Here is a 27,788-nt window from a genome sequence, read left to right as displayed (position 1 = left end):
TGCTGGCGGGCACTGAAATGGACTAAATGGACAGTATCTAAAATTCAGAAACCGTCACAATTCTAAAATATATCTTTATCCTTAAAGAGTAACTGTCGGGCATAACATCAAAAATTAATTATTTTTTTTTATCTTTTAAACAAGTTATAAGGATGCTAATCAGGCAATCCAAAAGTTAAAAATCACTATTACTTTTCTTGTTGATAAATGATCATTCCCCAGTTTATAGGACTCTTATTTGGTACACAGAAAATTTAGTACACAAAAGAAAAGTTGCAGGGAATGCTGGGTTTACTGCTTCCCTACTTCCCCTCACACTTAACTCCCTCCTGTTTTCCCCTCCCACACCTCTGTTCCTCTCTGATTGGCCAAAATTTCTCAGGCTGAAACAATGCATTTTCTATATTGAAGGGCAAGGAAATCAGGCAGCGGAGACTAAGGGCGGATATTACATCACGACTGGCTTCAAAATAGCCACAGTAAATATGGATACTGTCTAGAATAGGATTCTCTACTTTTCCTTTATAAAATTCACAGGAATCATACAGTGGACAGTGCAATACAGATGTTATGTAAGTAGAGCAAGTATTTATCTACTTATATATTTTGTTTTTTTTTCCTGAGATAGTATGGCTGACAGCTCCTCTTAAAAAAAAAAAAAAAAAAAAAAAAAAAAGTTGATCTGTAATCTGATTTCAGCTTCAGTTAACCTCCTTGCTGGTCTAATTCTCCCCGGCAAGGAGGCAGTGCAGCACTTTTTTTTTTATTTTTAATTTTTTTTCAAATCATGTAGCGAGCCGAGGGCTCGCTACATGATAGCCACTGAGCGGCGGCATCCCTCCACCCACTCCGATCGCCTTCGGCGATCAGAGTAAGCAGGAAATACCGTTCAGAACGGGATTTCCTGCAGGGCTTCCCCGGGGCGGGATGACGTCACCGACGTCACAGGGAATCCCGATCCGCCCCTCAGCGCTGCCTGGCACTGATCGGCCAGGCTGCGCAGGGGTCTGGGGCGGGGGGGGGGGCGGCTTGGCGCGGCGGATCGGCGACGATCGAATGTTACAAGCAGCTAGCAAAGTGCTAGCTGCTTGTAACCAAAAAAAAAAAAAAAATTATGCAAAAATCGGCCCAGCGGGGTCTGAGAAATCCTCCTGCGCAGTTTACCCCGAGCTGAGCTCGGGATAACCGGCAAGGAGGTTAAAGTGGACCTGAACTCTTGCACAAAACAGAACGAAAGCAGAGAAATGCGCATTGTATGTATTTACAGAGTTTAGCCTCGCTAATTCCCCTTCATCTGTGCCTAATCTCAAATTATAATTTGATCTGGCAACTATGTCAGCTGGCTGCCATGGCAGGGAGCTAACTGTTAAAAACAGGATGTTAACAATATGTTTGCTTACGTGAAAGCAGGAAGGAGACACACTGCAGATTTATTGCAGGATTTGTATCAGTTGTAAAAAAGGAAATTTTTTTATTTAAAGGATAGCATGTTGTTGCTTATTTTTAGAGCAGAGGGGAAGTCCTGAGTTCAGGTCCACTTTAACAAGTAATAATAAGAGTGTGGAAACAGTATGCATGACACTCACTCCCCTGCGGCAAATGCAAACTTATGGCAAGAAACAATCCACTCCCCATCCATTATATGCAATTAATAGATGCAAAACCATGCTGCAAGAAGCATAACTGACTGCCCTCAGCAATGCAGCTCATGTTACACAAGAGTACTAAAGTTAGTAAACAAGTATAGGGAGTGCACACGTTTGTATGAGACTGCAGACAGAAGAGTCTTGATTTGTAATGCCTGCAGATTGTTATCATTTGTTAGTATTTATACAGCACATCTTCTGCAGTGCTTTACAGAGTACAGTATATAGTCTTGTTACTACCTGCAGCCCAACTACTTTACTTTCTCCTAAATCACAGTAATAGGATTTGTGGCCAGGGTTCTAAACAGTAGTCAGAAGTGCTGCTGGGGAATATCTGCAGTCTAGTTGCACATCCTTGAGTAGCAGAATACCCAAGCAGCTTGTGGAGACCCAAAACCAAAGTATAGGGGAGAAAAGGAGCACTCCTATTAATAAAAGCAATGCTGAGTGTGGCTTGCCTGCTTAAAACAGAAGGTATTTGCAATATGTTAGATTTAAGTGGGTAACTGTGGTAACTCACAATGCACCACTGCCTGAATATGCAAATTAACTCTTTATGCCCCTAAAGCCAGGCTTGCATCGAGAACCGCTGGTGTATAGCAGGCCTATAGCTTTAAATTTTACAAAGCCACATCAACCCAACATGCAGACAGCCTGTTTTGGACTGTAGGTCTTCCTCAGTGCATGGCAGGGCTTGATATGGCTCTATGGGCTTGCGCTAGAACAGAGAACCCAAGCAGCTCGGAGTGACCCAAAACCACTAGGAAATATAGGGGACCAAGATAATTTGCATATTCAGCAGTGGTGCGTTGTGGGCAGCCACAATTACACACATAAATCTGAAATATTGCAAATACCTTCTGTTTTAAGTAGGAGTGATGAAAGCATCTCAAGCGAAGCTCACTTCAATATTGGGGCATGTAATCCCATTCAGATATAGAAACAAACAGAGGAGTCTCTCCACTTAGAGGCTTTGCATGCTGTACCCAGGGTCAGACAGCAAAAGACAGCCATTTGTACAGAGGGTTGTTGACAACAGCCACAGGATCTAAGAAAAAACATTTTACGTAACAGACTATTGGATTTCAGCCTGGCTCTACTGAAAGCAGGACTGTCCATTTTCTGGGATAGTTTGTCAAAATTATTAGCTTCAGAAGAGCAGCACTGCATTTTCCTAATGTGTTTTATAATAGCACACTTAGCTAGCCCGTTCTTTCCTATTTACATCTTGTGTAGCACTGTAACCCTTATCAGCGTGCAGGAGAGAGGGATGCTCCGATACGGCCATTCAGCAGAAAACACTGCTTACACTTTATTACAGGCAAGAGGCAGACATTCCATATCCCACTGCTAGATGAAAAAAAGAACATGCGTCCCATACAGAACCAGTTAATTTACTTTATTACCTTTACTGCACATCCATAGACAAACAACAATGAAGGCACAGTTATGAGACCCACAGACAATAGCTGATATTTTCTCTGTAGGAAATGACCCTCGTGCTGCGAAGGCTTCTGCATTGCCAACAGATACACATATCCTGGTATACATCATCCAAGCTGAGTATAGCAAGGAAAAGGAATACCAGCCTTTCCAATCAGCCTTTCACTAAATTTTGCAGAAATTGTTTCTACCAGGTACAAAAACGAACAGATTCCTAATGACACCTTTATCGCAGATTACATAAGTCATCCTTTCCAGGGCTGTGGAGTCTGGGCAAATTTTTGGGTACCTGAAGTTGGAGTCAGTGGCTTCATAAACTGTGGAGTTGGAGTCAGATGATTTTTGTACCGACTCCACAGTCCTGATCCTTTCTATACAGTAGCTTACGTCTCTGTCATGTATCTTACTGAGCACATACAGTAAATTGTTTCAATGTTGGCTTTAAGGCAAAAAATTCTTGAATCAGCCCCACTTACTGACTACATCTGCAGGAAGTAGAAGCTTGGCACTTTTAATAAACAGCTTAATTCTATTACCTCTGCAGCACCCTCTAGATTGCTCTATTTGTTCTTACTGTTACGCAGAAGACAAACTACACCCTACCGTGTAATATGCAGTGCCACCTAGGGGTTGGAGGGTGAAGTAGTGAAGTAGTAAAAAAAAAAAAAAAAATACACTGCAAAGTGAGAAGTTAAAAAATAGAAGAGATAGATCAAGAAATGGTTTGATATTTGCCATGTAATTCATTCATATGGTTTGATCGACAATCAGCCTGCACATAATCATCTTTACTACTGGCAGACAAGACAAAAAAAAAAAAGACAGATTATGTATAAATACACCCCCTAACAATGCAATAGGCTAAACGTTTTTTGTTTTTTTTTATATAGATATACCTACGCACCAAGGGAGATACTGGTTGCTTGGCAGATGGAAACAGCCATTATTTTCCATAATGCAACAAGGCTCACAGACAGGACACTGCCAGGACCTTGGTCGTGACATCACACTATGGGAGGGGTTTCACCACAATATCAGTCATACAGGCACCATATGATGATCTATTCGAGAAAGGTAAAGATTTCTCCTGGCAAAAAAGGGGGCATCAGCTACTGATTGGGATGAAGTTCAGTCCTTGGTTACAGTTCCTCCTCGAGCTTCCAATCCCTAATCAGATATACTAATGTTTACCGACTATTGCAATCTATGAATACAGACAGTTGTGAAGGCGGGTGGGGGATAAAACAGATATTCATACATACTTTTATGCTTTAGAATGAATTATTCTAGCACTAGGTGGTATAGTGAGTGTGTGTGTGTGTGTGTGTGTGTGTGTGTGTGTGTGTGTGTGTGTGTGTGTGTGTGTGTGTGTGTGTGTGTGTGTGTGTGTGTGTGTGTGTGTGTGTGTGTGTGTGTGTGTGTGTGTGTGTGTGTGTGTGTGTGTGTGTGTGTGTGTGTGTGTGTGTGTGTGTGTGTGTCTTTAGTTGGGCTTCAACAAAAATTCTGATTTGCCTTTACAAGGTCCATCTGCACCTGCACAATATGCCATGCCACAAGACAACAACTGCTGAGCCATCTGTGTATCTGGATCTCAAGTACACGGCCCTTGCTATATTCTGGCATGTTTGATTACTATACCTATGAATAGCTGAGGTTTATGTCAGTGTTCATTTCAGAGACAACAACATCTGCCATATAGTCTTCATTTGCACAACATAAATGAAGTGAAATGAACATAAAACTATTGCTTCACATACAAATATAAACAGCAATGTCACACTGAACAACACTGACCAGCTAGTGTTTACCTCACATAAGAAGCATTTTCCAAAGTAAACACAAGTCGGTTTATTCAGTAAGCCAGGGCACAAAGCCATGATGTGTAGTATGCAACAGAACTAGAAATCAACCTTTATTAAAGAGAACTAGTCACAAAAAGGCTTTTGTAATCATCTCAATGCTTATTTATAAACAGATCGAAAGGCTCGTACACACGTCCAAGGGATTGCCGTACTTCTATTTTCCACACAACCAACTCATTTGCATACTGCACACACAAGCAGAACAACAGACTGCACGATATGGCTGCATTCAAAACAAGTACAAGTTGTTAACACATCTTGTGCACATGTGGCCAACTGCATGATATCAGCCCAACAGTTGTGCAAGTTGATCTGCCAGTTGGATCAGGCAAACCACCTGTTATCAGTTGCTCATCTAGTCGTTTGTCACTGGTACACACGCCCAACAGACCAAGTTTGGACGATATTTGTGCAGAAAAATTGCACGTGTGTATGAGCCTTAAGGAAGTCTGCATTTAGTACCCCAAAACAACTTTTTTGTCAACTTTGAAGGACTTGAAAGATTCTGATGAGGCCATCTTATATTGCCTGAGCACAGTGCTTTTAGCTACCTGTACATTCTCTTGCTGTGTATAGACAACCTATATACATGAAAGGGCTCTGAACAAATGGTTAGTATAGAGTCGTGTGAGCTTGTTGGCTGCCCAAATATGAGAAATTTAATACAATTTCACTTTCGTTATAAATTTGACATATGAACAAGTGTTTTTTTTTTTAAATCATCTTTACGTTTCAGTCTGCAGTCAGCTAAGAATTTCTAAAAAAAACGGACAGTAAACTCAAAATGTACTTGTTTGCAACCAGGATGACATAGCATGACATTGTCCAGACACTCCGCTGTAGGAGGTAGTGCTGGTTCACATGGACGCCAGCTCCATGTTTACCGCCTGTGTTTGGGATGCGATGTTAGATGCTCCCATTCAAGGGAATGGGAGCGTTTGTACCGGGCTTTTACCGGCGTTTGCGCAAACGCGGCGTTCCGATTCTGGATTTTTCCCAGCATTTGAGGCAACCCTGGACACCTCATGTAGCTTCCAGGGTCGCTTAACCACCGCGGCTAGTGTCCCCTTGTGGAGCCAAAATCTCCAACTGCACCGGAAAGCCGCCGAAAGCCCGAACATGCGGCTGCCTAAAAAAAAAAAAAAAAAAAAAAAAAAAAAAAAAAAAAAAAAAAAGATGCCGCCAGCAACCGGGCAGACATCCGTCTGAACCAGCCCTAAATTTCTGCAAGAGCAGGAGTCTTTCTGGTGATTTAGAAGCTATGGTATATTAGCACTTGTGTTTGCAGAGCTATTGCTATTGGCTATTTCCGGGGGTTCGGGTAGTAAATCTGCTGCAAAAATGGCTTTTAGTACAGCGAATAAAGACAGGTTTGCAGCACATCCATCATTTTGTATTGGAGCACAATCACTCCAAAAGCTCTACAGGACTCCTGTGGGTTTGCCTCCATTGACTCAATAGCCTAGTGCTTTTGGAATCACCAGTGATTAAAGCACAGCTGACTCTAGTGGCCCATAGCCCTTACTGGCAGCAAACTTTGGCCCTACTGACAGTTTCTGTTAGAGTCACTGTGAAAATCAATACGGTCCTAATCTATGACCTTAAAAATCAAGCTGACATAATGTTTGCCTATAACCCTTGTAAAATATAAACCTTAGCTGAAAGCATTGTGTTTTTCCATCCACAAAAATGGAATTTCCCAGTATGGGAATTGTCACCCAATTCTTTAGGAAACATTGCAGGGCCAAGGCTGTACAGATGCGTTCAAAAGCTTTTGACGGTGTAGATCATGATTGACTGTATCAGATTCTCATGGAAATGGGGATACCAGGCCATCTCATTTGCTACAGCTACAACAGAGTATGAGATAACGGTCTGGTTTAGAATTGGCAAAGGAGTGTGACAAGGTTGTATATTGTCCCTTTACTTAACTTGTATGCTAAATATGTAATGCAGCAAGCTGGTTTGGATAAGTCACATACTGGAATTAAAATAGCTAGCAGGAATATTAACAACCTGAGATATGCCGATGATACCATTCTGATGGCTGAAACTGAGGAAGATTCGAAGAGCCTAATCATGAATGTCAAAACAAGAAAGTGCCAAAGCTGATCTATGGCCTAATATCAAGAAAAAGTGTCATCTGCTCCAATGAACAATCTACAAATAGATGGAGAAAAAAGTAGAAGTTGTAACAGATTTCATCTTCCTGGGATTAAAGATATCTGCAGATGGTGACTGCAGCCATGAGATTAAAAGACGCTTGTTACTAGGGAGGAAAGCTAAGAAAAATTTGTACAAGACACTAAAGGACAGAGATATCACTTTACCAACAAAGATCGGGAAGGACTTATAGTCTTCCCAGTAGTAACATATGCTTGTGAAAGTTGGGCTATAAAAAGGGACATGCATAGAAAAATTGATGCTTTTGAATTGCGGGTGTGGAGAAAGCTACTGAGAGTTCCCTGGACTGCCAGAAGATCTAACCAGTATATACTTAGATACAAGGCCAGAGTGTTCACTAGAAGGGTTGATACTGCTATTAAAACTTAAGTTCTTTGGACACATGAGAAGACCAGATTCTTTTAAGAAATCATTGATGCTAGGAAAAACTGAGGGCAATAGAAGAGAGACGACAGAGGCTAAGATGGATGACAGTATATATATATGAAGCTATGAACATGCCTATGCAACAGCTGGAAGAAGCCATGCCTGACAGGCATCTGGCATGCAGAAGTACATATGGTCACAAAGAGTCTGAGTCGACTAAACAAATGAGGAGAGCGAGGGAATGAATAATACTCCAGAATGTTTAGCAGTATATATGATAATTTCAACAACAACAAAAATGAGAGGTACTCTTTAAAGTGTAATAAATGCCCCAATGCCTCAAACAGAGTAAGCAGTATCTGCCAGCATTTCATATAGGCCAATTCAATTTCATAAAGCAGGTGAACATTTTTAACAATTTCACACTTCTGGAGGTGCCTCGATTAATCACTACATGGTACATATAGGACCTGATTAACTGGCTCTACCAGGCTGGAGATCGTTTGAGGGCACAAGTGATGAAACAAATCTGGTCTGGATACATATATTATTCTGTAATATTAGGTAACAGCCTTTCACACTTCTGGGTCATACTATGCAGAGAATTGATAAAAGGATAGATTGCCACTGTGCTACCACAGTAGCAAGCATGCACCTGCGTGATTATGTGTATAGCTTTTAAACATATCTACCATGTCCTTTATCTAAAGAAAAAAAAAAAAGGGGGGGGGGGGGGTGAACAGTTATGGACCAAAGGGAACCAAGCATGGGTTGCAACTTTTTTTTCCAATAATCAGCTCACGCATGTAATAACTCCAGGTCAGGTTTGCAGGATCACCTAAGATTACGAAGCCCTGGAGAACAGGATTCATGTATTGCCACCTTTATAGCAATTCAAGCCCACACTGTGCACATTTCTATCTGAATTTACAAAGCTCTCTCCAGTCTAAACATAAATCACTGCACTTATTTCCAGATACCAGGCACAACCCTGATAATTATCTAAACCAGTCATCCATTGTAGCCATCTCTTCCCACTAAAGGATGCAGAGCCACTGATGAACTCCTCCCAGACAAGGAGCTCTCATCCACTTGTGGACTCCAGGAACAATATGTTTCTTCTTCAGGAAACCATAATCTGCCTGAGGACTTGTCGTCCTATTTCTGTCCTATCAATACTTCCTTAACTGCTGGCCAGTAAGGTGTACACTACCTTGAACACTCATCTTCTGTTTTCATAATTTGTTCATGTATTCTTGGAGACAAAACATTCATATAGGCAGAGCCCACCATAATTTATTGTATTTCTACACACAATGCTCAAACAACCTGCCTAAACACCGAGTAAGTCCCACTTGTGTCGTCAAAACATTGATCATTGATCCCTGCTTAAACCCACCCCCCCACCCTCCGTTTCCTCCCTCTCTGCCACAGATTTAGCCACCCACTTCACCAACAAAATTGTCTCCATCCGCCAGGAAATATCCAATCTCCAATCTTCACCTCCCACCCCCTCCCAACCAGCTCCTCCTCCACCCTATCCTCCCCTCACATCCTTCACTCCTACTACCACCGAGGAAGTCAACCACCTACTGCAGACTTCCCATACCACTACTTCCCCCCTTGACCCCATCCCTTCGGATTTACTCCAGCCTCACTTCACGGAATTGGCCCCAGTCCTCACTACCCTGTTCAACCTCTCCCTATCCACAGGCACCTTCCCCACAGACTTCAAGCAGGCCATTGTACTACCCCTGCTCAAGAAACCCTCACTCGACTCCTCGCTACCCTCCAACTACCGTCCTATCTCCCTCCTCCCCTTTGCCTCAAAACTCCTTGAGCGTCTGGTTCACAAACGCCTGACCCAGTACCTCAATGCTAACTCACTGCTAGACCCACTCCAATCTGGATTTCGGCCTGCCCACTCAACCGAAACTGCTCTCACCAAAGTGGTCAACGACCTTGCCTTAGCTAAAGCTGAAGGTAAATACTCCATTCTCCTCCTCCTTGACCTGTCAGCAGCTTTTGACACAGTAGATCATCCCCTACTCCTCCAGTCCCTCCAGTCCTTGGGCATTCACGATCTCGCCCTGTCCTGGCTTTCATCCTACCTCTCCAACCGCTCCTTCACGACCACCTTCAATGAGTCCTCGTCCACCCCCAACCACCTCTCGGTGGGAGTCCCCCAAGGTTCGGTCCTTGGCCCCCTACTGTTCACCCTATACACATCCTCCATTGGCAAGGTTATCTCCTCCATGGGTTTTAACTACCATCTGTATGCAGATGACACCCAGATCTACCTCCACACCCCTGACATATCCACCACTACCATGGACAAGGTCTCCTCCTGCCTATCCGCCATCTCCTCCTGGATGTCTGCTAGGTTCCTGAAACTAAATCTAGACAAAACGGAATTTATGATCTTCCCACCCCGGCCATCCACGAATCTCCCAGATGTGCATGTCACTGTTAACCACACTACCATTCGCCCTATCTCTCAAGCCCGCTGTCTGGGTGTCACCCTGGACTCCGCACTCTCCTTCACTTCCCACATCCAAAACCTCACAAAGTCCTGCAACTTCCACCTTCGTAACATCTGTAAGATTCGCCCTTTCCTGACCTCTGCCACCACCAAACTCCTCATCCATGCCCTCATAATTTCCCGCCTTGACTACTGCAATGCCCTGCTGTCTGGTCTCCCTATGCCCCGAACAGCCCCACTGCAGTCCATCATGAATGCGGCAGCCAGAATTATCCACTGCTCCCATCGCTCCACCACGGCAGATCCCCTCCTAGAATCCCTCCACTGGCTTCCTATCCAGTCCAGAATCAGATTCAAGATACTGTGTCTGACCTACAAATCTGTCCACAAAACCTGTCCAACCTACATTTCCGATCTTACTCAGAGGTACACACCTAGCCGCTCACTCCGCTCTTCCAATGAACTTCGCCTAACCGCCCCCCGCATCACCCAGTCCCATGCACGCCTCCAGGACTTCTCAAGAGCTGCTCCAACACTATGGAACTCCCTACCTCCACCCATTAGGGCAGCCCCCTCCTTCAACATCTTCAAGAAAGCCCTCAAAACTCACCTTTTCACTCTGGCCTACTACCCCTCACAAGTGCTCTAAACCTACAGCTGAACTCTGGTCCCCTACCATTCGTGTCCTTACCTCTCCCTCTAGATTGTAAGCCTTTGGGCAGGGTCCTCCTTTTGTGTCCTACCTGATCTGGCACCTCCATTACTGTGAACCCATGCCATGCATTTGAGTGAACCTAACTTGCCTAATCTCCATGCTTCATCCAGTGACTGACTAAGCATTACCTTGTACTAATACTGTGCTGTGTGATCTGGTTTTCTTGTATTCCTGTATTGTCATATTGCTGTATGTCACCCCTAAATATTGTCTGTAACCTAAATTAATGTTCAGCGCTGCATAATATGTTGGCGCTTTATAAATACAATAAATAATAATAATAATAATAATAATAATATTGAGGAGCCTAAATCCAAAATCCAAAATGTGATTCATCTGGCCGGTCCAACCACCTACTTCTGCTGACTATGGTCCATGTATGAGACTCAAGAGCCTGTTGTAGGTGGTTTCCTCCATGAATAGGATTCAGCAAAGTCACACTGACTGGTGTGTGGCTACGCAGCCCCATACACAGCAAACAACAAGCCAATGTCTTCTCTGACACCTTTCTCTCATGGCCAGCATTGCTTTTCAGCATGTTGTGCTACATTAGTTTCTTTGTGGGATCAGACAGACTAACCTTTAATCCCCACATGCACCAATGTGTCTAGAGCGCCCATTAGGGATAGTCAATGAGATCCAAATAATGCCAAATGTTGTACAGGCTGAAAAATGACAAGACACAGAACATTTATATTGTGCTTTTCTCCTGGTGCACTTAAAGATACTCAAAGCACTTGACTCTGTAACAACATTTTGAGCCTTATTTCTTCTATCCTATAAGTTCCTATACCTATTCTAATGTGCTCTGGCATACTGCAGCCTTTTCTAGTTGCACTGTCTCTGTAATAAATCTTATCTTCTTTCCTCTGTCGGGTCTGTCAGGCTCAGGCTGGAATGTGTGGAATGTGCAGCACTGCTTGTGTTAGGCAGAAGCTTTACACACCCTCTCCAAGCTCTCCTCTCAGCCTATCACACTCTGGTTTGCAGCCATGTATTTTGTTTGTAAACACTGCCTAAAACTGGCAATTACAAGCCAGGATTGCAGCAGAGAGAGGCAGAAACAGCACAGAGGGACCCAGGAGAACATAATGAATAGAATGGTATGCTTTTTATTGTAAGAATTTTAGAGTACAGATTCTCTTTAAGTGCTGCAGCCACTTAGGGCCAGCTCGATGGGCGACCAGGAACATTAGGGAGCCTTGCCCAAAGACTCCTCACTGTTTTACATAGTAGCTAGGGCCAGGATTCGAACCCTTGTCAAAGGCTCAAATACCACAGTGAAGGCAACAGCCTTAGCAGAACGCTATTCAGCTGACCAATCAAATTAAGCAAAGGTGGAATTTGATTGCTCCATTTTCAAACTGCATAAATTTGCATAGTTCTATATCGAATTATTTGCATTTCATTGACCATCCCTAATGTCTATGACCCTGCAGCCAGTATTGGATTATCCTAGCAAAGACAGTTTTGGTAGGCACAAACCTTTGAATACCAGGAACACCCCATAAGATCTGCCATTTTGGAAATGCTCTGACCTAGTTGTCAAGCCATCACAACGTGGTCTTTGTCAAAGACGTTCAGATCCCTAGGATTGACCATTGTTTCTGCTTCCAACACATCACTTTCAAGATCTGACTGTTTCCTTTCTGCCTTATGCTAGGTACACACTATGAGATTTTCTGGCAGATTTACTGTCAGATTATTTCCAACATGATTTCCGAGCATTTTCCGATGAATTTTCTATTCAAGTGAACAGAAAATGGTCGGATATCAGATCGGACACGTTGGAAATAATCGATCTGACAGAAAATCTCATAGCATGTACCTAGCATTACATATCCCACCTCTATAAGTAGGGAAATAATCAACGTCAGTCGCTTTAATGCTGTGACTGAACGATCCATAACTTTTGTGCCTGCCTTTACTCAAGGGATAAGTGCCCTCTTCAATGGATTTCTCAACCACCTGCTATTGTGTTTTATGGCTCCAGGAAGTCTGATGAGAGCTTGCAGAAGTCAGACTTGTATGCTTATAAGCAGCATTATATGTCAAACCCCATGCAGGCACATTAAGCAACCAACCAAACATACATACACACATACATACATACATATCTTAAAAGTAAACTTTCCATATTACTAGACATCATATTGCTAAAGAGTCCACTATAGTGCCCATTCCGGGATAAATTTCAGTAAACAAATATTTTTTCAGGTTTACGGTCATGTACAATATTACAGGTCTTTAGCCTGGATTCATAGTGGTCAGTTGCATAATGCACATGGTAGAATGTGTGTGAACAGCAATGGAGACTGGACATAGAGTATAATGCAAAGCCTGCATGCAGTGAGTTACAATAATATGATCAGTTACAACACAGAGATGTGAACAGGTCCATAGAATTGTATGAGCAGAGAGTTGACTTGCAGAATTAATCTGCCATGCAACTGAGCACTGTGAACTAGGACTCAAATTGGGTCAGGTTTTTTTGGGTTAGTTTTAGCACTCAACTGTATTCCTTTGACTTTTATAATAATGTAGAAATTATGCTGAACACGTAAAAAAAAATCATTAAGGCCCGGTTCACATTAGCGGTGGCCATCCGGAATCGCCGTGCCGGAGCCGGACCGCTTGCAGAACGGACGGAACGGACGCACGGCATAGCAATGAAAGCCTATGCGTCCGTTCACATGCGTCCGTTCTGCCGGACCGGAGCCGGACCGGATCCGGACTCCGGCGTCCGTTCCAACATGCGCTATTTTTTGGTCCGGCTCCTCCGGCAGCCGTATCCGGGGCGGAGCCGGACTGCACCATCCGGCCAATACAAAGCAATGAGAGCCGGAGAGCGCACAACACACTGGCTACAAAAACCGGACGTTCTACCCCACTTCCTATGCATTTTGGATGGGGACCACATGGGCCCAGCGTTCAAAGAGTGGGGCAGCAGCGATTTCATGCTGGAGCTCTTTTTGGCAGCAACATGTCTGATATGTCTGACAAGGAGGCGAACAACAGGAAGGAGAGAATTCCCAGGTTTACGAGTAAAAAATGCCTGGATCCATGGTCCCAACTGCAGTCTCTGTATCCACGGATGGTCTCCACACGTCCACTTGTCTCCAACAATGACCCCAGACCCTTCTGCTGACCTCCCAGACTCCAGGTATTTACAGGATGTGTATCTCCTTAAGAAACCGGATCCGGACCGCAACCGTGTTCACACCGCACGGAAACCGGATGCAAACGGACCGGATCCGGATAGGAACCGTACGGATCAGGTCCGGTCCGGATACGGTGCGGTCCGGACATCCGGTGCGGTTTTTACTAAACCGCAAGTGTGAACGGGGCCTAATATTTGCACTTATTGCAAACTTGGAAAGTCTCCGCCAAAACATGAGAGCGTGGAATCTCCTTCAAGTGGTTTCCCCACATTGCATTATATTTGGCCCCCTTTAGAACACCAGGGAAGCCATATTGGAGGTAAGGCCCTAGAACACCACGGAAGCCATATGGGGAGGTAGGAGGAAAGCACTAAACACTAGGAAACTGTATAGGAAAGGGAGGACCACTGGACACCAGAGAATTTTAAAAGGAAGGAAGGTGGCAAATAGACAGCGAGATTGACCTGTGACTTGGTCCCAGTGTACAATTTCGGCCTACTTTGTATTTGAGTTCGCCACCCCTGCCTTAAAGCAGTAGGATCATCCATACTATGCCAGGCAAAAAAAACAAAAAACACATATATAAGTAGATAAATACTTGATCTACTTACATAACATGTATTATAATGTCCACTTTTTGATTTCAGTGAATGTTATATAGTAAATGACGAGAATTCTGTTAGTGGTGGGGGCCATGTCAAAGGTCCATACTTCTATATCGCTATAATAAAAAAAAATTATGATAGGACAAGAACTATATGTTATTTATCAACAGCATTGGCAAACGTGCAGGTAACTTTGCCAGCAAGTAAAAGGTGGCCTTTTAGAGAAGTGACCTTCTAGTTGCAAGTTAAAAGGCCACTTGTGAATTGTGCAGTCAACCATACTAGTCCACATAACAGTAAGTATTTCTACCCATACTGATATGTTAAATGGTAACTGTCAATGAACAAGTATTTATTAAATGAAATCTGACACAAGGCCAGTCACCTGTGTGATAGACTCCAAACCAAAGACTGTAGTAGTTCTGAGGCAATAAAGAAAAAAAAATTTCACCCAAAGATTCCATGAATAAAATTCCAAAAGTAGCTGGAGTATGGGCCAGTTTCCACTAGAGCGAATCTGCTTGCGTTTTCTGCATGCAGATTCGCATAGCCAATAATAGTCAATGGGCCCATTTCCGCATGTGAATTCGTTTATGAGTTTTCCGCAAAGAAATCGCACCGCACTAGTGGAAACGGGCCCTAAGGCTGGATTCACAGTGATCAGTTGCATAATGCACGTGTTATAAGAAGTTATAAACTGCAATGGAGACTGGGAATAGACCTTCATACATTGGGCATGATTCAGGGCTGCAACCCACCAGGGCGATTTTCTGAGGGTTTAGGGAGAGATTCAAAACGCTAGCGATTTCCCTAAACGCTCAGCTAATGTTAATGGATAGGACAAATTCCGCTGGAGCGATTGCGATTACCAAAATCGCAAATGCAGGACATGCAGCTAGCGTTTCTGCAAAGTATATAGATGCTGGCGTAATCGCTCGTCAAAACCTACAAGCTTTTGCTAGCATTTTTAAATTACTGCACAATTGTGTAGCGATTAGAATTAAAAACGCTAATCGCTACACAATTGCTGACAGAATGCTTACACTTTTTAAAAATCGCCAGAAAACGCTCATGAAATCGCTTACAAAAAGATTGCGATTAGCGATAGCAATTTGTAGTGGGTTCCAGGCCTTACAAAGCTTTTTCACCTTATCTATGTTACATTTTTAAAGAGACTCTGTAACAAAAATTTCATCCTATTTTCCACCATCCTACAAGTTCCTAAACCTATTCTAATGTGCTCTGGCTTACTGCAGCACTTTCTACTATCACCATCTCTGTAATAAATTAATGTATCTTTCCCCTGTCGGACTTGTCGCCCTGTGTCTGGAAGGCTGCCAATTCTTCTGTTCTGATCTGTTATGCACACCCCTCTCCAGGCCCATCTATGCACACTCCAGTGTGTGTGTGTGTGTGTGTTATTTACATAAGCCAGCAGCGTCTCTGCTCTCTTATCAGTGACAGAAGAGCTGGCTGACACAAGGAGTGAAAGGAGCTGGCTGACACATACTGAGGAATTACAGATACAGGCAGAGCTGTCTGCAGCCTGTCACTAGTATTCAGTGGATGAGAGCTGCAGGGGGACAGAAGGTAAACACACAAGTGATCTCTTGAGATTCAAAAGGAAGGCTGTATATAGCCTGCTTGTGTATGGATGTATTTTCTATGTGTGGACATACTGTACATAAACCTACTTCCTGTTTTGGTGGCCATTTTGTTTGTTTATAAACAAAACTTTTTAAAACTGTTTTTGACTACTTTTAATGCGGCGGAGAGCTGCAAAATTGTGACAGAGGGGAATAGGAGATGTCCCATAACGCACTGGTATGTTTACTTTTGTGCGGTTTTAACAATACAGATTCTCTTTAAAGCTCCCAAAGTGCAGAAATATAATTAAGGTAAGAAAAGTAATACTGAAATGAAGTTAAATCAGGAAGTTACTTCGAGTGATTGTTTTGCTTGTAAATGTGCTGAAAGGTTATTTTTATCAGTGATAAGTCATTTATGAGAAGTTTTGTGAACTGAGCCCAAAGCCAGCATGCAGCGAGTTAGAATAACGTGATCAGCTACAACGCAGTACTTTAAACAGGCCCAGGTTGTTATATTAATTGATAGCATATTTTGCAATAAGCCATGGTTGTAAGATTATTTTTATCCAAAATTATATTTTGTATCACAGTTGTAAAATTAATTTGGAAAAAAAATAAATAAATAATGGAGTAGAAGAGAATAAATTGTCCATGTACTGTATATTTAGGATTACTTTACTTTATTACCAAATCCTTTGAGTTCTTTATAATACACAAAAGTATTTACTGCTGGTCAAAACCAGATTTCTGCATCTTGTGAAGTACATCGTTTTCACTGGTGGAAAGCTCTCCACAGAGTCCCCTCTCCCCAACAATTAGGCCCCATTCACACTTGCGGTTCGAGTCCGCAAGTGTCCGGGGGCCGCAAAGAGACCGTACGGGTCTCTGCGGTGGCCACAAGGTGGCACAAGTTGGGGATCCGGAATGTATTAGTTTCGGCTACAATAAAGTAGCCGGAACTAGATACATTGCAGTGCCGGAAAGGCACTGCAAGCATGGGGGATACCGGCGTGTAGTCCGGGGCCCCCAAGTGGCATAGGACCGGTGCTGGAAGCATCTGGTCCTATTGCCAGTGTGATGAGAAACATCCGTTTCTCATTGCACAGCATGGGCCGCATGTTCGGGTCAGGATCCGGCCCGGGTCCGCAGCCGCACCTGGACGGACTGAAAAATAGCGCATGTTGGAAAAAAAGCCGGACCGTCCCGGAGCTGCGTTCCCGGATCGGATCCAGACGGCGCACGAATGTAAATGGATACATTGATTAACAATGTATCCATTCACCATCCGCTGTGTACGGAGCGTTCCGGGTTCGGGGAAGCCGGACCTGGAACGCTAATGTGAACCGGGCCATTTGGGGTATTGTTGTTTATTTATTTATCAAAGTAACACATTTTTGTTATGTCCAAGATTCTAAAATTTCAAATCTGCTCTCCAGCCCCACCCAGAATGTCCATACAAGGGTATTTGCATGGTGGTACATATAAAGTCTGTGAGTAAATGTTCCTATTTCACAGCATTTTGCATCCATCACGCAACTTATAGAGCGCGTTTCTATATACCGGTAATTTCTCCACTGTCTTAGCTTTTCATTTTAAAGCTGTGGAGGATCCTTAGGCTACCTCAAATTGTGATCAATCACAGCCTAGCACTAACAAAAAAAAACATAATATATTTTACAAGAGTTTTCATAAATGCAGCTGGATTGTAACAAGGTACACATCCTTCACAATCAGTCATATCTTTATCTGGTCCCTTTGGTACCTTTCATGGTATTGGAAAGTCAATGTACACTTCCCAGAAAGCATCTGGCTTGAGAAAAATGTTACCATAAGTTATTTTCAAGTGTGTCATAAACATTTCCTGCACTAGGTATTAGTGGCACAGGGGTTATAGTACGGTTTGCTGTGCTGGGTATTAGTGGCATAAGGTGTAACATAATATTTCCCTGTGCTGGAATTAGTGGCATAAGGTGTAATATATAACTTCCTGTGCTGGTATTAGGGCTAGTTCACAGTGGTCAGTTGCTTTGCAGAATAGTTCTGCATGTCAACTATGTGTCCATACAATCCTATGGGACTGTTCACAGCACTGCACTGTAACTGATCGAGTTACTCTAACTCGCTGTATGCAGGCTTTGTATTAATGTTTATGTCCAGTCTCCATTGCAGTTCACACGTGCATCATGCAACTGACCATTGTGAACCTAGCCTAAGTGGCATAAGGTGTAGCATAACATTTCCTGTGCTGTGCATTAGTGGCATAAGGTGCTGGGCTGTGGAGTCCTTACAAAAATACCCAGACTCTGAGGTTTATGAAACCACCACCCCCAACTCCACGTACCCAATATTGCTCCAACTCCACAGCCCTGATAAAGACTATGTCCAGTCTCCATTGCAGTTCACACTTATTATAACACATGCATTATGCAACTGACCACTGTGAACTATGCCTCAGTAGCATAAGGTGTAACATAACATTTCTTGAGCTGTGTATTAAGCCTCATACACACGGGCCACAATTGTCGTCGTCCGTGTGTATTAGGCGCGCGTGCCCCAAACCGTCGCTACTAAGAGCTGTCGCCAGGCGATTGGACTTGGTCAATCGCCTGCAACACCCGTCGCCGCAACTCCGCCGCAACTGTCGCTAGTCCGCCGTGTGTATGCAGAGTAGCGACAGCAACTCCATACATAATATACATAATGTATGGAGCTTCCGGCGGGGGGGAACCTTCCGCTGCAATCTCTGTCCCTCTGTGCGCCGTGTGTACGGCAGTTGCACAGAGGGACCTGTCGCTGCTTTTTTTTTTTCCCCCTCGGCGACTGGCAACATTTGTGCCTCGTGAGTACGAGGCTTTAGTGGCATAAGGTGCAACAGAATTTCCTACACAAGGCATTAGCGGCATAAGACATTTAGGGCACGCCTGTTTGGGTGTAAGAGAATTGACAGCAAGTCGCAAGCCAAGTGTGTCTGCCACTAAATCGATCATGAACTTACCAGACTGCAACAAATTGCTATGTCACATGTATTCAGGGGGGCAAACTATACCAGGGCTGGACAGTTCCCAGGACACAGATAGCTAAAGCACCTTAAAAAAATACAGCTGGTGCTTCTCGAACGGATATGAATGGAGCTGGCTGGTAAAAATCTGCTGATTTTTAGATTGAATTGATGAAAATTCTATATTACGTCCACCTATGAAATACACCATTGGTGCATAGGATGCCAGTATAAAGTAACACTGCTGTCTCAGTAATGCTCACTGGCAGCCCAAAATAATTTTAGAAACTGAGTAAGCATAATGGGGCTTTCGCTTTTCCTGCAAGGATGTGTGAGCTGCCCTTCCTGATTCAGAAGACAAGCAACTGACGCACCTGATATCTCAGACTTATGGCGACATGCTATTGGCTCCGTCCCATCCGCCATACTGTCCACACTGTAATAGACAGTCCTGAGGGACCTGCTATACAAGAGTGGTTTCTACAGTCATGTGACCTCAAACAATTTCGATCAAACTGTACTTAAAGAGACATGGAAGACTTAAAATTCCACTTTTTATTCAAAATTTAACTTCAGCACTTTCAGCTCTGCTAAAATGCTGCATCCCCGCGGCAGAAAGCGGTTTGCAAACCCCCCAAATGCCAGGCAAAAATCCACGACTTTCTTGGTCACGTCAATCCCCGCCTCTCCCCCACCCCTCTCACTGAAGGAAGACTGAGAGGAGTTGGGAGAGGTGGCGATCAGCGGGGATTGACATGCATGGAGGCAGAGCTACAGCCCTAAGCTCTGCTGACCTGTGCCTGCTCCATCACTGAAGGATCCTCCAGTCCCCCACAGCAGCCTTCTTTCTTCTGGATGAGAGGCCCAGTCCGTGTCCCTCCTCCTGTTCACACTTCCGTGGGCAGGAGCCCTCTGCACATACGCAGTGTGGGAAAATAACTACTGCGCATGCACCGGATGCTCCCGGCGACAGGAATGTGATTAAGGAGCACACGGCCTTGGCCGCTCACGCACAGTGGCCATTAACTCGCTATGTCGCCCAGCCGAAAGATGAGGACTGGAGGATCGCAGTGACGGTGCAGGCACAGGGCAGCTGCAGGGGGTGGGTAGAAGCCCCAGGTAATTTGAACCGGCTTTTTTTATTTATTTATTTATTTTTATTTGCTTTACATTCCCTTAAAGAGAAACTCCAACCAAGAATTGAACTTTATCCCAATCAGTAGCTGATACCCCCTTTTACATGAGAAATAGAATGATTTTCACAAACAGACCATCAGGGGGCGCTGTGTGACTGATTTTGTGCTGAAACCCCTCCCACAAGAGGCTCTGAATACCGCGGTACTCTGGGCAAACTGCCACAATGTAACAATGTTCACAGACAGGAATTAGCTGTTTAAAGCTATCTCTAACAGCCCAAACAGCTAGAAACAGCTACATAACCTGCCCACAGTAACAATGTCACCATGTAATACATGTCAGAATGTAAATTAGGGAGAGGAAAGATTTTACAATGAGCAAACCCTGACTAAATCATTTATACATAATTATTGTAAAAATGAAGCACTTTTTTTTATTCAATTATTTTCACTGGAGTTCCTCTTTAAAAACATAACTAAATGGGATTACTTGGTGTGAATTTGTTTCAAGCGTACCTGACCTCAGAACTTCATGTCAGGTCTAAAAGATAAGCAACAACATAATAACCTTTAAAAAAAATAATTTCTTTGTTACAGCTGATACAAATCCTGCAATATGCAGTTTGTCTACTTCCTGCTTTTATGTAAGCAGACATATTGTTAGCACCGTCAGTTTACAAATGTGCTCTCTGCTGTGGCAGTCAACAGACATAGCTAAGGGATCAAATTACAACTTGTGCTTAGTCACAGATGAGGGGGAATTAGACAGGCCAAATTCTCTAAATACATACAGGGTGCATTTCTTTAGATTTTCCTTTGGTCCTGTGCACGAGTTCAGGTCCACATTAAAAGAGGAACAATAAAATGAGGGGAAAAAATAAAAAAAAAAAGCCTTTTGGCGCTACAATACAGTGAAGCCTTCCTACCGTCGAGATGCCACTTGCACTGGGGACCAGCACAAACCACTTCTGCTGTGCCAATGTACTTTTACAAAGAACTAAAATGTGAGAGAAGGAATGGCTACATCATTGTCACTGTAACTTTACTATCTACCGCTTCTGTACCAATGTCTGTATTATTATGCACACATTTGGTTTCTTACTCTGTACAGAGCCATGGAAGGGGATGATGCTACATAAAGAAGTATTGGCTACTTGGACCAGTCTTCTTCCTTCTTCCAGTAGCTGTCCCCATCACAGTCCCAGCTACAATCTAACCAGGATACAAAGCCGGAATAAAATGTCCATTTTGTTCCTATTGATAAAGTTTAATTTCTCACAAATTACAACACTGCCAAGACCACAAAACAAATGCTATACCTTCTCAATTTCCATAGATTTTTTGCGATTAAAGTTGACGTACAGTACATATAAAGATGTCCAATTACTACCTAAGCACTTCAACTCAAAACAAACCTAAAGTAAATTCAAGGGCAAATAACAGGTATATGGCATCAAGATAGTGCCGTTTATATAAACCAGGGCTGTGGAGTTGGAGTATCGTAATTTTTGGGTACCTGGAGTCAAAGTCTGGGGATTCATAACTGAGAGGTCCAGAGTCGGATAATTTTTGTACCCAATTCCAGCCCTGGTATGTATTATTAGACCAAGTAGTCTGAGCAATTTTGGGTACCTGGAGTTAGACGTTTCATAAACTGAGGATTCGGATGATATTTGTACCGACTCCACAGCCCAGATATAAAACACAGGTCATCATGACACTGAAGTTTAAAGTGGATCCGAGGTGAACTTTTACACATTGCATAATAGTGTTCCTTTCCTATTGTTTATAGGGCATTCCTCAAGCCAAATACTTTTTTGTTTTTGTGTTAATACTCTAATTCCCTATAAACTAAAAAAAGCCACGCCCACAGTTTTCAGAGAGCCGTGGCAGTAGCAAGGGCTCATGGGGGCTCAGTCTGGGCAGGAGGAGGGGGAGGTGTTACTAGCCATTGATTTCAGAGGAAGAGGGGAGGAGGGAGGAGGAGAGGGGATTAGGCTGATGGCTCAAGATACAGATAAGCCTGCCTCTAGGTAATGTTTACAAACAACATGGCTGCTGTCATTGTATCACAGGAATAAATAATCATATTCTATTAAAACTGTTTGCAGCTAGCTTTGCTGTGTAAACCATCTAAACTTTAGATAAGATATATAGACAAGTTACTTGTTATAGTTAGTTTTTCATCTCGGATCCGCTTTAACTCTAATTTAAAAAGCCAATCCACTTTACTTAAAGGGGTTCTGTGGAGCCCATTAAAGTCAAAAACCTTACACTTACCTGGTGCTTCTTTCGGCCCCCCTGCAGCTGTCCCGCGCCGTCCTCCTACGATTCTCCGTTAGGTGCCGCCATCGGTCCAATTCTTCCTGAATTAGAACTGCTGTTGCACGGCCGTGGCGTGTACTGCGCAGTACAAGAACATTCCGTACTGCGCCCATGCAGTAAGCTCCCGATGACGCGTGCGGGAGCGAGCACTATTCGTCTATTTAGACGAATAATTAGACCGGGTCGGCAGCGTGGAACGGTAAATTGCAGGAGGACGGCGCAGGACTTTACAGCTGCAGGGGGCTGATAGAAGCTCCAGGTAAGTGTCAGGTTTTTGTTTTTAATAGGCTCCACAGAACACCTTTAAAAGGAAACGTAAAGTAAATTAAAAACAAAAAAATAGTTCCTGGAGCTTCTACCGGCCCCCTGCAGCCGCACCATCTCTGAATGATCCGCCGGTCCCCTGCTGCGCCTCAGTTTTGATTCTGGCGAGTCAGTTGATGGCCACTGGACCTGCGCGGCCCTGGCTGCACACATTGTCAATTGCGTTCCCATCACCGGGAGCTTTCTGCGCAGTACGAGTTTTTCTTCTACTAATCATGTGCAGGACACTCCCGGCGACAGGAGCGCAATCAAGGACGCACACAGCCAGGGCCGCGCAGGCCCAATGGCCATCAACTGACTGACTCACCAGAATCAACACTAAGGAGCAGCAGGGGACCGGAGGATCGTTCAGAGACGGTGCAGGCACAGGGCAGCTGCAGGGGGCCGATAGAAGCTCCAGGTAAGTTAAACTGGAACTGGCTTTTTTTCAATTTCTTTAGGTTTCCATTAAATAGAATTTTAGATAGATAATGGCAATAAATTGCCCATCATTTCCTTTAATATTTCAAAGACTCTCGTAGAAAGAGCTGCACAATTGGCATGATTCATAAAGCTTTTTCACCTGTTTTCATCTGATCTTTGCTACTTTTTTAAGCTCCCAAAGAGCAAAAATATAATATAATAAAGGTAAGAAAAGTAATATTGAAATGAATTTAATAAAGAACAATGCACTTTGAGTGCTTATTTTGCTTGTAAATGTGCTGAAAGGTTATTTTTATCAATTATGTGATAAATAAGTAATTTATGAGAAGTTTTGTGAATAAAATGTGTTTAAAATCTCCACTTACCCAACCTAGCAGTAAACCTTTCATAAAAAAAAATAAATAGATCGTCAAGGGCTACTGTCACTGACCTTCTGAAAAATGTTATTTAATGGCTGTGGTGCTGAGTACGTAATATTTCCCACGTCACTGGCCAACAACAAGTATGAACATCAGGCATGTGGGATGGAAACCTGAATGCCTGATCTGCATACCTGTTCCAGGGGAGCGAGCCAAAATGTATTAAAGTCATGGGATAAGTTTTACACCAGAGAATTTAGCCATTACGTTTGACAAAACAATGACGGTCTCCATAGTTCTCTCATGGCAGATGTTCTATTCTGTATGCACAGATTGAAGATAGTGGTTGAATAAGCAGGGGCTAGCCAATTGTTGAAAGATCTTTTTATGAACCGGAACATGCTGTCCAGTTCCTCTGGGAGAAGGGAAGACAAGGAGACTCCCCATAGACCTTTAGGGAGACAGGCCAGCTGGGTCCTACAGACACCAGATACTCTTCCAATCCAAACATACATGGTCAGCTTGTATATACCAACATCCCTCTCCAGAAACATGCACTAACCCTAATTCAAGTATATCTAACATCCCTGCACTGAAATGTAATGGCACTAAAAACACTTTAACAACAATAATATTTTTATTGCGCCTTTCTCCCAATGGAATGATCTATAAAAAGAGAAAGAAAAAAAAAAAAAAGAGAAGGCAAAATAAAATCCATTAGGTATATTCAGACCCCTTGCACTGAACAAAGCAGATAAGAGGGACTGAGGAGATCATATACTTGTCTTGCCACTGGGTCGGCCAAAATAAAAAAAAAAATGAAAGGAGGATTCAACTGGTCACCAATTAAAACATCAGCTTAATAAATCCTCTTCAATAAGAACGTGCCCAAAACAATAACAATGATCCTAGTACATATTTTGTTTATTCACCATATAGTAAAATATTTGTTCATAAGAGATAATATAAGTTACAACACTCCACACAATTCACTCAAAATCTGTTTCATTATCAATAGTACTACTGAACACAAGTACAAAAATCACTGTGACTAGTGTTAGCTAGATAGTCCCAGCTTTGCCATTTGTTGTGTGCTTATCACTTTTTGATCAATAGATATGAGTGGATAGGAGTGTTTACAAACAAATGCTTTCCTCCAGCACTGGCTTATGGGGAACAATTACAGGAAACGTGTTCAACCCCTATCACAAAACATCCAATCAATGCTCTTTTACAGTACACAGGGTCTCCTAGAAGCCCAGCCTGGAAAGTATAACTTTACTGGTAGCATAATGCAGGTCAGTCCCTTTCTATCACCTTACCGGACAAAGTGCACAAGGTGTGGTTTAAACCTGTATGACTTACAAACCATTTCCTTACAAAACTGAAATTCCTAAACCATTGAGCAATGTAAAGAATGGCTTTTCAAAGAGCACATAATAGGTGTCTCCAAGACTGCACTGAGATTCAAAGTTCACAAAGCGCACACTGAAGACAACAGTCAAGATGATTTGGAATGAACAGAAAAAAAAGCATTAGAAGAAATGTGAGCACCTCTTGATAAAAACAAAAATATATTCTTAAACATGAAAAATGACACAAATGATAAAACAAAGTGAACAGTGAAAAAGTTTGATGAAGGAGCCTTAGTCTGTACATTTAGACGTGATGACTTTTATTATACAATCCAGTGGCTAGGCTAGAAGAAGCTGCAGCAGACGTTACAATCCAGTGGCTAGGCTAGAAGAAGCTGCAGCAGACGTTGTACAGCAGGCAGCAGGGAATAGGAAGAGGCACAATCTGCCTGCTGGGGTCAGTCCTCCCTCCTGCAGCCTTTCCCTCCAAGCATGGCATGGGCTAACAAAGCCTCAGATCCCCAGCCAGCCTGCAGGGGAACAGCAAAGTTTGCACGCAGGGTGCCACAGACAGGGCTGCACAAGGGCATAGCAATGGATATAGCAGCTGCTAAGGGGCCTTTGGAGCAGAGGGGCCCCGGTGGTACTTGATGTATTCACTATTTACTTTCTTGTGTTCCTCTTTCCTCTCACTTTGTCTCAGTGCCCATGGACTGTATGCATTGAAGATAGCAGGAGAATGTAAATAGCCAAAATATCCCATATCCATAGGGTAGGGGCAGGTGGCATTTCTCAAGAGTGCCTGCATCTGATGGCCCCATGAAAGTTTTGCTATGGGGCCCCATAATCTCTAACTATACCACTGCATGCAGCACCCATCTACAGCAAATGGAGCAGCTGCTTACCCTAGCAACCCTCAGCAGCAGTTGCCCCCAGCAACCCTCAGCAGCAGTTGCCCCCAGCAACCCTCAGCCCATCTCCCGTCTGCACACAGCACAATGAGGGGCAGAGCTCCACTTTGTCCTGCAGTTCTGTGAACTCCGGCGTGCACAGATGGGTGAGAGCCCTGCCTGCTGCTGCCTCACATAGCCCGGGCTGTGCTGTGCCCAGCAGGGTGACACTGCTCCTGTCAGGGGCCAGCACCAGGGTCACTCAGGCCACCCTGTAGGGAGTCTCCCCCGTGCAGCAAACTTCCTTTGCGAGTCCCCCTGTGCAGGGAAGGAAGTATGGAGCCCCCGGCCTATCTGCCACCTCCTCCCCCAGCACACGGCCCCGGGCGGCGCGGCACTTACTTCTCCCTGGCCTGGCTGTCGGACGGTACGCTGTTACTCTTGCCTTTGGCGTACATGCTTGCAGAAAGCTCCGATTGTCACACACCTGTCAACCGATCACAGCCTCCCCGGGAACAACCCCGTCACCATGGCGACACCAGCAGCGCCCTCCCTGATAGGCCCGCCCGGCGCACAGTGCCTCCCCCTTGCCATAGCAACCCGAGTGATGGACAGACTCATCCCCTCCTTCCCCTCCTCCCCCTCTGTGGTGCTCTCCCTCCTCCTCCTCAGCAGGACGGGCTCGGAGCGGCGCACACAGGCTGCTGCTGCTGCCTCCTCCTCCTCCTTCTTCTTTCCTCGGAGCTGGGGGGAGGAGGGGGGATTTGAAACCGTTCTGGAAGGATTTTTAAACAACTGGCTGTTCCGTGTATTACGCGGCCCGCCCGCCGCGGCCAGAAGAGCGCTCGCAGGAGGGGGCCGGCAGGGAGGAAAGTGCGGGCTGGATCTGCCAGGCAGTAATAGCCGGATTCAGCGTGTGCAGGACGGGCCCGGAGCAGCCGGGGAGGGAGAGGGGCTCGAAGCTGTTGTGCACCAGAGAGGCCTGTGCTGCTCCAGTGTTCCCGCCTGATAGTGAGGGGACTCTAGAGGGAAGCTCTGCACGGTCTGCTGCAGCTAAAGCACACGAGCTACATGTTCTAGATACAGATTCACTACATTAGTTTGCCTGTTGTATTAATGCATACAAATACACAAAAGAACCATTCCATACCAACACTGCAGATAATGTCCTCACTATTATTATTATTAATATTTATATAGCGCTGACATCTTCCACAGAGTTATATAGAGGGCGTATATTGTCTAGTTGCTAAGGCCCGGTTCACATTAGCGTTTTTTTACGGAACCGGACATACGGATCAGGCCAGCTGGATCGGTGAAAACGGTCTGTTTTACAGCCAGTGTGCTGTAAAACATACGTTTTCATTGGTTCCTATATGCTGCAAAACCTTCCGCTCCGCTGAGCGAAACATGGTCTGGAAAATTGGGTCCTGCGGCATTTTTTCGTCCGCTCAGTGGAACGGACCACGGAACCGTACGCCCGGTTTCCGCTGGCAAACACTAATGTGAACCGGGCCTAACTTTACCCAGACTAGACATCCTACTTTACCCGGAACGTCCCAGAATCCGGGTTGTCTGTCTAGGGGTGCAGCTGGGCCCAGGCTAACCAAGCAGCGGCTTGTGGCCTCATCCACAGCAGGGGCCTCCTATGCTGCCAGGTCCGCTCTGTCTGTGGTTTGTATAGCTGCCACTGCCTCCCCGTCACTCACACCTCAGATCAGTGGCAATGTGAACAGAGGGAAGAGTGGCGCAGTGACCACGGAGTACACTTCAGATGCGAAAGTTACATCATTGGTTACTTCCTGCAGTGTGCCCGTTTCCACTAGTGCGGAAACCAGGCCGAATCCGCAGAGTTTCACCGCAGGCGAATTGCGCAGGGAAACTATGGCACCGCCGGCCGAATTGCTTACCTTAGCGATTCGGTC

The 27,788-nt window shown here is 44.2% G+C and overlaps 1 protein-coding gene across 2 annotated transcripts in view; it reads right to left on the bottom strand.

The window, feature by feature from the left end:
- SSBP2 (single stranded DNA binding protein 2) overlaps nt 1-26,397 on the bottom strand; it is a 247,223-nt gene extending 220,826 nt beyond the window's left edge. For both annotated transcript variants that reach the window (XM_068247960.1, XM_068247964.1), the window contains exon 1: nt 26,266-26,397. In XM_068247960.1, the coding sequence (XP_068104061.1) occupies nt 26,266-26,321 (56 nt within the window). In that variant the 5' untranslated portion in view covers nt 26,322-26,397. The remainder of the gene's footprint in view (nt 1-26,265) is intronic.
- Nucleotides 26,398-27,788: the final 1,391 nt, after the last annotated feature.

Source organism: Hyperolius riggenbachi, chromosome 1, assembly GCF_040937935.1.
Source record: "Hyperolius riggenbachi isolate aHypRig1 chromosome 1, aHypRig1.pri, whole genome shotgun sequence".
NCBI classification, from domain to species: domain Eukaryota; kingdom Metazoa; phylum Chordata; class Amphibia; order Anura; family Hyperoliidae; genus Hyperolius; species Hyperolius riggenbachi.
This window is presented reverse-complemented; position numbering and strand designations above follow the sequence as displayed.